Here is a 12,229-nt window from a genome sequence, read left to right on the forward strand (position 1 = left end):
TAGTTTCATTGCACTTACATAACAGCAACAGTACCCCAGACAGAGACACTCCAGAGTAGAAGTGTGGCAGGTAATATTGCCATAACTCTGGAAACAGTTAAGATGCATTCTGTGACTTTAATAGCAAATTCTATATTTCCCATAGTGCAAACTGGATAATTAATTGGTATCTGACTGTCAACATGGACAGTTTTTGATTGTCATTAGCTTGTCCTAAAATAAATAATGTAATATCTCCAGTAAATCACCAGATATATAGCAGGATACGTTACGTACATATACCAAAACATCTGGAATTAAATACAATCACAAAACAAGACATTCCTAAGGTCAAAACAGGTCATTAGTATTGTGATTGTATATTGCTTAAAAGGAGGGGGGCTTACCACAGAGACCACCTCTGGCGATGTTGTCATGGAGGAAGGCTGATGCCACCCACATCAAACCCAACATCAGGAGAACTAAGAGAAGAAGGACAACTCCTGTCTCAAACACACGCGCCATCACACCCTTTAAAACAGCACCATGGGTTATTCAGAACATTCATCACAAGCATTTGGAAGATTTCTCACATTTCTTCTCATAAAACAAAATTGCTATATACCTTCCTGGAGCCAGGCAAACCTTCCGACTCTGTGAGGAAGTAAGCGAAGGGTAGGAGGAAGACAAGACAGACATTGGAGAAGAGAAAAACTAAATTCCAGAATCCTGCAAAGTGAGAATGGAAAACTCAACCTTAAAATCAGTTTTTTATCGATTGTTATAACTTGTAGGGCTTATTATAATCAGGGACGTCACAAGGGGAGGGGGGGGGGGGGGCAGTGGGACTGAGTTACTAGGGCCCAAGGTGGAGGGGCCTTAATTATTTTATACTTTAGCCATTGCAAAATAGCAGATATACAAGCTCACAACGCTGCACCGACTGCCACGCTGCAAGCTTGTAGATCTTGAAAAGTCATGAAAATGTGTGCAAATCTTTGAATATATGTATTTTTAAGCAAACACTTGTAACTCAAATCTTTCATATCATTTTGGGGGTCCTTGACATGAAAAAGTTTGAGCACCACTGACAAAAAAACTTGAAATATTCAAAAAATAGCAGATCTACAAGCTCACAGCGCGGCACTCGGTGCCACGCTGTGAGCTTGTATATCTGCTATATTTCAATAGTTAAAGCACCCACCCAGGGCCCAGAATTTGGTGCGACACCCCTGATTATAATCATACAGTCTGAGGGGGAAATGCTTTATTTGATTACCGTGTAAAAGGGAGCCAGTGAGCCACTGCATGTTGGAGCTTTGTGTGTATACAAGCAGGAGCTCATTGGACAGGATGGACACAGGCAGCAGTAGAACTGCACCCACACAAACAGACAGAGAGAACGTGCAGAGCCACAAGCTGGTGATAAGGAGAAATTAGAGGATAATATAGAGCTGTCAGGAGCTCACGATCATGAGATTTTAGTCCTTGATTTATTAACATAGGCTACAAATAATTGTGATTAGTGATATTTTTGGCATTGCACATTGAAACATAAAATATACACATTAATAATTTTATAATTAACCAATGGCAATAACCAAAGATTTTATACTTTCAACAATGTTCAAAAAAATTGTGGGAATAGCAAATAGCAAAATCACAATGCAACACTGTGATCTGATTTCCATATTTTTTAAAATGTATGAATAGTTTTATACACATGAATGGAAACGATTCTGATGACTATGCAACATAATAGCAATTGTCTCAAATAGTTATGATCAGATGATTATGTAATAACTGTGACAGCCCTGTGATACTAAATTTACTCACACAATTTTGTTGACTGCTGCATCTTCAATGTTATCTGCAAAGTCAGAAGCCCTTTTTAATGATCATTTTGATCAGTAAAAATGATCAAGTCAAACAGGCCAGACCAGAAACCAGACAGAAGCCGAAACTAGGCTACCATTCCCTTGAACTCCTAACAGAGCTCAATGCTGTTAAATAAACTACTGTTAAACAGCCGGAGGCTAAAACAGCTGGAGAAACTATGAAACAAAAATGTGTGTAAACTCACCTGCAAGTTGTCTTGAGGCAAAATGTTATATACAATGAAGTCAATTTATATTTGTTCACAATTGTTTATTAAGACAAAAGTTAGAATCACATGGTTGGCTGATGGAGGAAGTACATGACATGTGTAATTATAGAGTGCAGAGCAAATGGCAACAAGCCAGTTCAAATTCCACAGTTTAACAACATACAAACCTGAAATGAACTCAGAGTTCTTCTTGAAGATGCCAATCATCAGGTGGGAGATGACATACAGACAGATGAAAAGTAGGATACAGATCTGTGATAGCAAAACAGCCACAGGCTGTGTTAGGAGTGAGGTATTTATTATAGCCTATGTCAGATACAGAGAACCCAACATAAGCAATCCAGATGTCATTATCCATAACTTAATGGACAAATACTGAGTTGCCTATGGTTTGAGTGAGAGCATATCATTTTCCAACACAAATTATCCAATCCAATTCACTTTATTTATATAGCACATTTTTAAAAACAGAGTTTACAAAGTGCTGTACAGAGAATCACGGCTAAATACACTAAAGGCTAAGATACAAAAAAAGCAACAAAAACATACAATGCAGTAAAAAGAGCAGTAGAAAACACAACACTGACAATAAAAGACGCAGCTGCGTCAGACAGTGAGAATAATAAGCAAAACAAAACCATATGAACTCTCAACTGGAATTAAAAGCCAGGGCGTACAGGTGTGTCTTCAGACGAGATTTAAAGATCCGGATGGTGGGGGCCAGTCTGACTTGGGAGGGGAGTGCATTCCATAAGGTGGGACCTGCGACTGAAAAAGCTTGGTCGCCTCTGGTCTTTTTTGTTTTGCCCTTCGGGGGCTCCAGTTTCAACTGGCCCGTGGTCGTGGAGCGCAGAGACCTTGGGGGGCTGTAGACCTCTAAGAGTTCTGCAAGGTATTGGAGTGCCAACCCATTTCATGATTTACAAACAAACAATAGGATCTTAAAATCAATTCTAAAGTGATGTGGTCACGCCTGCGGGTTCCTGTCTCTGTCAAATTGTGGTATAGATATAGGCCTATACTAGTGTTGACTAGATTCCACTTGACACATTCTGATATACGAAACCTTCTTACTGCTGAGCATCAAGTCAACCTTTGAATGATTTGATTGATTGATTGATTGATTGATTGATTGATTGATTGATTGATTGATTGATTGATTGAAGACTTTATTAGAAGTTTGCATAAGAAAAGGTAGTTTCATGACAACAGTTCACTGGTACAAGGTCAACTAAAAAGGATAAACACCTCAAGAAAGCTTTTGGTCTTGTTTCAATCTGGGTCCTTTTTTTATACTGAATGACAGACAAAAAAAAAGTGGTTAGCTGTTGGAGAACACCTTTTCTGTTTGTAGCCTACCGGAATATTCAATTATCAAACTGAAATGACAGTAGCCAAGGCTCTACTGATTGACAATTGTTAAGGACATAGGACCATACTCACGATAGTTTCCCTGACCCATTTATCAAAAATCTGCTCCCGGACCGATACGTCTTCTGATATTTCCATCGTCCTTTAAACATCGCTGAAACAGTTGGGAAAAAACAAAGGATTTCCTCTATGCATGTATCTTTATAAGTTGTTGCTTTTCTGATGGCTGCTGCGCAATCACAGTTAAAGCAAGGTAACAAATGATGTCTCGTGGGCGTGGTGGGGGAAGTGTGAGCGCAGGTGTTTGGCCCACACTTGCGTTACCACCCTGTTCTGTTGACAGTTGAAGAGGTGGTGCAATAGTGTTGTACTTTTTCTGTTTTGTATGTGTCTATGGAGTAGGGCATTCACGAATAGTGATTTTTAGTATTCGAATTATTCGACCTCAAAGTATCCGAATAGCCGAATATTCTACAGGACTGGCCAAACTGGCCAAACTGTCAAATATTAAGTAAGCTAGAGACGAACATTGTGAAAATAGCCGATCTACATGCTCAGCATGTAGATCTGCTATTTTCACAATATTTATCTGTGGAACCGAGTCACATTAAATGTAATACCTACAACTCATTCGTATGACTTCCTGTATAGCCAAGCTTTATAAACTATATATTTTAAGAGAAAACAATAAAAAATAGAAAAAGCGAATATTCGACTTCGGTGAACAACTTCGAATATTCGAATATTTGGTGAATGCCATACTAATACTATGGAGTTAACATTACTCTAATAGACCCCCAGGTGTGGTTATAATATGCAAATATGTCTTCCCTGTGTATTTTTGGTTACCTCCTGAAAGCTGAAGGCCTCTGAGTCAAAAGGCCCAACTGAAATAGCCTACACTGATATAATGACATCATAATATCATCCCCTCCCCTTTGTACTACACAACAACACTGTGCGTGTGGCTAACTTCAGCCACACGCCATGACATCCATGCATACTTAATGAACTGGGGGTGTGGTCACATAAAAACCCAATTTTAACTCTTTCTGTATACTTTTTGGAAAAAATCTTCCTCCAAGTATAATCATAATACCTCATGATTATGTTGCCGGGAGGAAGGAAATCAGGCACAATGTCTTTAACATCATCATCAGTAGCAAAAACTGAACATCAACATTATTCTCAGATTAATTTCCCCTCAATATGACTATTAAAATCTAAGCGAACTGAATCTGCTGCATGGTGATGCAGTTGTGTCATCATGTGTGTTGTGATTTCAATGGATTATGATCAGAATAGGCCTTGGGCCCTTGGCAAAGCCAAAGAATACAATAGTAACACTAACACAAATGTGAGTGGTGCTCTTATGCCACCCTATGGCCAATGTATGTCATTTCCAAGCCTATCTCTTGGTGTATCTTCTGAAGGTCGCTGGAAAGGTCGCCAAAAAGTGTCGCTGATGTCTTAGGAAGACCCGCCTGGGGGTTACTCCAAGAAATCTGGCAGAGAAATCTCGCCCACCGATGTGTAGCTATCATAGGGTAGTGGCTGATGTACTTGAGACTGGAGTACAGTACAGTAGGTATTTGTACTTTGAGTAGCCTATTTCCTCCTCTTGGGTTAGGGTTAGGGTTACAGTAACAGTGTTAAATTGCTCTATAATGTGATAGTAATCGTTGTTATCGTGTTCAGTAACAGTGTTACTGAAGACACTGAGAGCCTTCGTAAACCAAGTGCTTGTACATATAGTATAATATAAATATTTCACTCCACTGTTGTTGTTTTTATTCATTTTTTCCCTTTTTTGGGAGACTCAATGAGACTCCAAGTACCACCAGTGGTACATGTACCACAGGTTGAGAACATAACATGGGATACAGTGAAATTGATTGAAACTGGGGGCTTTCATAATTTCCCAACATAAGCTCAATGGCTAAACAGATTAAAAGAAAGATGCACAATGAAAAATACTTATTGAAGGTAATGTCAGAACAGGTCAGCTACAGAGTCCATTGGAGTGTTCTTGAAGATCTGTGGATGGTCTTGAAGGTAGAGTTGGAGATTCTCGAGAGCGATGGTTGAATCTGTCCTACTAGGAGTCTTGGTCTCTTTATACCCTTCCTCTGAGCTGGTCAAGTCATTCTGGTGATGTCAGAATGAGCCATATATCCATATATATCCATATATGGAGCTGACTGGATCATCACATGGATCTCCATATGTGATGATCCAGTCAGCTCCATATATGGAGATCTATGTGTTGTTCCAACTTGGAAACTAATTGGGGGATCGGCGATCTCCATATATGGGCATGGATATCCAAGTGATGATAGTCAGCAGTCTTGACAGTCAACAATGTGATGTCAGAACAGCTATACCTATAGACACTGAGGCATTACCGTAATGCCTCAGTGTAATTTACGGACGGACGGAAACCGCAACCCACGGTCGCAATTAACAGTACATTCGGAGATTATGCCTGACTATAGTCTATTCATTAAAGCCTCTAGAATTGTGTTAAGGCAATTATAGCGTCTGCTTCATTTGATAAGTATCAATCTTGGACTGTAACCTATCAGCTGTGTGACAGAGGCTGTGTGTGCAATACATCACATAGTGTCTGTTGATGAATCAATGTAATGTGATGAGTAGCCTACAAGGGATCCAAATAGCCTTATGTGACCTTTTTTATTGGCTGACATTGGGGGGCCAGGGCCAAGTTTTTCACCCAGCCAGACATGTCAGACATGTCTACATACAAAGCATAAGGAGGCTATTGGCGGCAATCTAACCGTATTAACCTTATTAACCTATTCCAAATGATATAAAGAAACGCTGACACCAAGTGAAGAAACCCGGCACCCTGCCGCCCTCCAAGTTATACCGATTATTTGTGTGCACTCAGCAGTGATTAAATTGATATCCACTTGCAAATAGATATAGCATTCAGCGAGTTCACCTCATTCACTAATCACTCCATACCGAGTATGGGCTGAATGTTGGAAGTGTCATTTACTGTTCTTTAATGTGGCTTATTAATAGGTCTGACTCTTAAATAGTTTTATGGCTAAATGGATACGGGGGGAGGGGAGGTGTTATTGGCCTCAAAATATACTTACAGCAGTGGTTCTCAACCTTTTCAGGCCGTGACCCCCCAAATAATCATATTTTAAAGGTGATACACCATGAAATTTCACTTTTCCTATTTTAAAACCTTTTTTTGGGGTCCCACTAGCACCTTCTATCCTCACAAAGTCCCATTTCTGACCGTTGTGTCTTTCTCTGGTTTTGAGAAGGTGAAGGTTACAAGTATCCCACGGGTTCTCAAAACAGGCTATCCAGATTTGCTGCCGATTGTGACGTCATCTGCCGATTGTGACGTCATCATAAAAAAAAATAAAAAAAACATTTTTTTTCAAAAAAATATATTTTTTTCAAAAAAACATTTTTTTTCAAAAAGGTGGTACTGCAGCTGAAATGCTCTGAGAGCCATTCAAAAATTAGAGAGGCTCTCTATTCAGGAGTGGTAATTTAGCCTCAAACCTTTTGAAAAACGTTTTTGGGACATAAACAATATGACATAAATACTTTTTAAATGCATGGTGTATCACCTTTAAATGGGGGCCCCAGCCTGAAGACAGGAAGATTATATCTGATTATTCAGAGCATAAATTGTCTCTAAAAAGGGTGATACATTTGTGATTTTGTGTCCAAGTTTTCTTTTGCCCACGTTGAGGCACGTTGAGGTGAAAATCAAGCAATGTCAAGCTATAGCGTTGTTTCTTTGAAGCCCAGCTTATCACTTATATTTAAGCCCTGTTTATTATCGTTGTGGCTGCTCTCTCTCTCTCTCTCTCTCTCTCTCTCTCTCTCTCTCTCTCTGTCTGTCTGTCTGTCTGTCTGTCTGTCTGTCTGTCTGTCTGTCTTTCTCTCTTATTTATTTGATAATAATGATATATCAGACACGTCCCCTTCCCACGGTATAACAACCCATGTGCCGTTTCCAAAACGACTAGTAGCGTGCCAAAGTTTGTACCTTTTTCACTAATTTATTATTAGATGAATAAATAGTTTGAAGTTAGTGTGTCTGATTAAAAGAAATATCAAATATTGAATAAGCAACTTAAAAAAGTGTGTGCACACAAAAGCAGGAATAGACGTTAAAATGACCCCAAAGAGAAATAACCCCTAATAACACAAGGAGGGCATGATTTGATTGATTGATTGATTGATTGATTGATTGATTGAATACTTTATTAGCAGTTTGCAAAAAAGAAGAAGAAAAAAACCCACAGGAAAGTACAGTTCAATCAGTACTCATTATGCAAAAGGTTCCATTTCACAAGATATCTAAAATGTACAACCCTTGGAAAATAGCAGATCTACGTAAAGCTCACACATTGGAAATACCTCAATATTAAGTACAGTAATTCAGTAAATGTAACTAGTTACTTTACACCAGTGCACAGCACTCGGTTCCACAGGTAGCCTATATTTTGAAAATAACCAATCTATTTCTGCCTCTTTCTTAGGTAATGTTTGAGTATTTCTTTTATAGTATAGTTTGTTTATTACTTTTGACACATTAATTATTAAACCCACAAGATTTGGGGTAGTTTAAGCTACTTTGAATCTAACTTGGACTGTATCAGCTGTATGAGAGAGGCTGTGTGTGCAAGTATACATGGAAAGTGTGTGTTAATTAATGTATTTATGGTGAAATGTAATGCTGACATGAAATGTGATGAGCACAAGGAATGGAAATGACGTTATAGATAAGACGACTTTTTAATGGGCCGCTCAGGGAGGCTGAGTGGTCAAGTGCCATTGCCCCTAAATTTAATTGAAGCCTATTTGTTGGAGCTGTTCACAGCAACAGAGACATCTGAACTGTGGCCCTGACTACACAAAAACATAAACTCAAATAAGTAACTAAAGTTTAAGTTTCCTCCTGAAATGGAGTGCAGTGGAACTATGAAGCATACAATGGAAATGCCAGTGGTGTAAAGTAATTACATAAATACTGAAGTACTGTTACTTAAACACAATTTTGAGGTACTTTTACTTTAGTGGAGTATTGCCAATTCTATATATATATATATATATATATATATATATATATATAGACCTATATATATATATATATATATAGCCTATATATATATATATATATATACACACATATAAGAACATAATTGATGATTTCAAAGGCACAAATTAGAGCACATCCAGCACTAAAGAATGACACAATTTTGGGGGGATTTCGAGCCAAAAAATTGGGGGTGCAAGGCTCAGCATCAGCAAACGTATAACTTAAAAATCTCAAAAATGATACAAATTATAAAATGTTGCCTACAGCACAATTCAGCACAAAAAAAATCCAGCACTAAAGAATGACCAGTTAACTTTACCGTCATGAAACTGTACCATTTTTTTTTTCTTTTTAAAAATGTTGCAATTGCAAACTTCTAATAGTTTACGATCACTCAATCAATCAAACAAACAAACAAACACCATTTGTATGTATGCTACAGTATGTTTTCATCAAATGGAGTGTGCCAACTTCACAGAGGTCGGTGTTGGTGACCTGTCACCTATAATAGCCTACTCTATGGCGGTGACGACCAAGTTACGGTTGTTACGTACTAGTAATACGTACGTTCACGTTGTGGTAGCAACGCAACGCAACGCCAAAGCTGAACTCCGGGATAAATAACAGATCACACAGCGTGTATCGTCAGACTCGATCGTCTAGATTCGAACACATTTTCCCCTTTTCGGATCATAAACTAGCAGGACCGTCCCATATCGACCTGAAAGGCGTAACGGTGGATGGAATATGGACTGTGTAAGTATATAGTAGCTAACTGCTACTACTAGCTGAGCGTTAGCAGCCACCAAAGATCAATCAGTAGACCTTTACACTAAAACTAAATATCTCTTGTTAGATTACTGATTTCAGATCAGGACGTGTTGAATTTGAAAGGCGAAGTGGAAAGTGGATGCACTATGTAGGAGCTGAGATGATGAGCTTCTTGATGATGGCAAACTTTACGGAAATGTAACTTTGTGTTGTTGTGATGCTACATAAACCAATGGACACACATCATTAGCTAACGGTGATGTTAACGCAGTCCCTGCTTATAGAGTGAAATCCATACCCCGGGCAGGCGGGCATAATCACCAATTCAGTAGCTTTAACGTTCAGACTGAATGAAATGCTTTGATAACATTATAAACCACCTGCGATTGGCTAACAGTCAGTCAACCAGAACCTTCGCAAGCTATGCTAGCCAGGCTGGCCATGTTATCCAGCCAAAGTCTGTGATGAATGATGATGATGGTATGACTGACCAGAATGTTGATATTTCCCATTTCAGACTCCATTGAGCTCTGCTCAAAAAGGCTGCAAAGACAATGCTGTAGAGTAGGGGTCTTCAACGTTTTCAGTCCAAGGACCCCTTAGTTGAGAAATAGATGAAGCAGGGACCCCCACAACCGTTTATAGATTCCATATAGTTTCATTGTTTGACAGCACAATCATCAGTGTATTTTGGATTCCTGTCAATTTGTGTTTTCAGTTATTTTACCACTGATATAATAAACCTGACCTTTCACTCTGTACTTAATCTGCTCTTTTCCCCCCTCTACACCAAATGTCTTTGCCAACAATAGCAGATCTGTGCATGTAGATCTGCTATTTTTGGCTAAAGTTATCAGAATATGGACGTTCTATCACTCAAAGATTTGGAGGACCCCCTAGGGGTCCCGGACCCCCTGTTGAAGACCCTTGCTGTAGAGTTGTTATTATGAAAAGCCAGCCTCCGAGACTAATCTCAGTCTTACAACTTAAAGAGTTTTGAGGTCAACACTTTAAATTCCACCATTGACTTGAGTGCAGTCAGTGTATCTGAACAATGATGATTCATCATAAAGGCTGGATCATTCTGAACTGATGTGTGGTAGAGTACATGCACACAAACACGCCTGTCATCAGTCTGTTGCTATGCAATTATATATTTCCCTAATGATAGTTTAGAGGTTTTCTCCAGCAATGACACCTGAATCATATGATCATACTGAACGGAGTTGAAACCCAGATTTGTCTCTAAAAAAGGCTCAATTCGTTCTCCTGCTATACCACATGTGGAGCCCCCTCCCGCGAGCCCTAAAGGAGAGTAGCCTAAATCCTGACCTGAATCCCTAACCTCCTTCAAAATCGGTCTGAAAAGTCACCTACAGATGGCTGCTACTCGAACCTTGTGAATAGACTAAGCCCATACCTCACCTCCCCGTTTCCACTGTAAATATCTGCTTCTTCAGTTTGTTTTTATTTTCCCTTTTATTTTTTATTTTTCTGCTTTGGTAACTGATGTTATCCTATGCAAAGTACTCTGTTCTATCCGTCTGTCTTGTCTCAATGTTATGCAACATAAATAAAGTGGTTCCTAAATAAGCCAAAAAGCTTCCTGTGTAAATAAGCGGTTCCTGTGTAAATAAGCCAAAAAGCTTACCAGGATCTTCTTTTAGTTGACCTTGTACCAGTGGTTTGTACTGTCATGAAACTGTACTTTTTCCTATCGCAAACTTCTGATAAAGTCTTCAATCAATCAATGAACTTTATTGTGACATCACGTGTTTACAGGTGTTTTGCGAAGTGGGTGAAATCTCTATTTATGTTGGTGTAAAAATATGTTTCTAAAGTAGGTTTCTATCATGCCCAAAAAAAATAGTCTTGAATTTTAAAACGTATCAAGAGTTTGATTGATTGATTGATTGAAGACTTTATTCGAAGTTTGCATAGGAAAAGGTACAGTTTCATGACAATACAGTTCACAGGTTCAAGGTCAACTATGAGGATCAACACCTCAAAAAAGCTTTTGGGCTTGTTTCAATTGGGGTCCTTAAAAAAAACTCCTAACATTGAATGACTGACAAATAAAACACAGTACTTGGAGAAAAGATAATTAAGTCATAAAACTAACACAATGCATAATAAATGGTGTACCATAGAAAGGTCAGGTGGAGGTGGCTCAGGGAAAGCTAACAGTACTTTAAATACAACCCAGGCTGTGATGTTTGTTTAGCCATATCATGCGGTTAATATTATTTATAGCAGCAGCACCCAGTGCAATGTATGTCCTTGTCTCACTGAAGAATACATTTGGATTTTATCTTTCAGATTCCAGCTGCTCTCGATGATCTTGAGGGCAAAAAAGACCTCGGCGTTACAGAGGGCAAGTGCTTTCTTTTAATTTTTACTAAATGTTACTAAATTAGGGAAACATATATTACATAGTATGTGACTCAGTGCCAGAGTACAGTTGAGGGATTTATATTATTCGTCCAGGGTTCCCACGGTCATGAAATTCCTGGAAATATTTTGAAATTAGAAAAACATTTTTCCAGTACTGGAAAGGTTTTGGAATTGAGCAAGGGTCCTGGAAGGTCCTGGAAAAAAATAGCTATGCATTGTCTTAATTGAACATTTGCCAAATATTAGAGGCAGAAATTGTGAAAGTAGCCGATATACATGCTCACAACGCCTCGCAAAAGTTGTGAGCATGTAGATCTGCTATTTTCACAATAGAACCGTGTTTTACAAAATTCCTCAACTCTTAGTGCTCGTCAGGGTGCCGGGGTCCCCAGTTAAAATATGATTATTTCAGGGGGTCATGGCCTGAAAAGGTTGAGAACCACTACAAAAATAACAGATCTACAACAAGCCAACAACACCACGTCATGCTGCGAAGCCTGTAAATCTGC

At 38.8% G+C, this 12,229-nt stretch overlaps 1 protein-coding gene across 1 annotated transcript; it reads right to left on the reverse strand.

The window, feature by feature from the left end:
• Positions 1-366: 366 nt before the first annotated feature.
• LOC308286883 (limb region 1 homolog-like protein) lies at positions 367-3,548 on the reverse strand (the record flags this gene model as incomplete). Its single annotated transcript, XM_080728006.1, has 7 exons — positions 367-510; positions 605-708; positions 1,259-1,398; positions 1,816-1,849; positions 2,254-2,338; positions 2,817-2,971; positions 3,530-3,548. The coding sequence occupies 7 exons, from the start codon at positions 3,546-3,548 to the stop codon at positions 367-369; spliced, it is 681 nt and encodes a 226-aa protein (XP_080584132.1).
• Positions 3,549-12,229: the final 8,681 nt, after the last annotated feature.

This window comes from Nannobrachium achirus (assembly GCF_963921795.1).
Source record: "Nannobrachium achirus genome assembly, chromosome: 6".
Classification (NCBI taxonomy): domain Eukaryota; kingdom Metazoa; phylum Chordata; class Actinopteri; order Myctophiformes; family Myctophidae; genus Nannobrachium; species Nannobrachium achirus.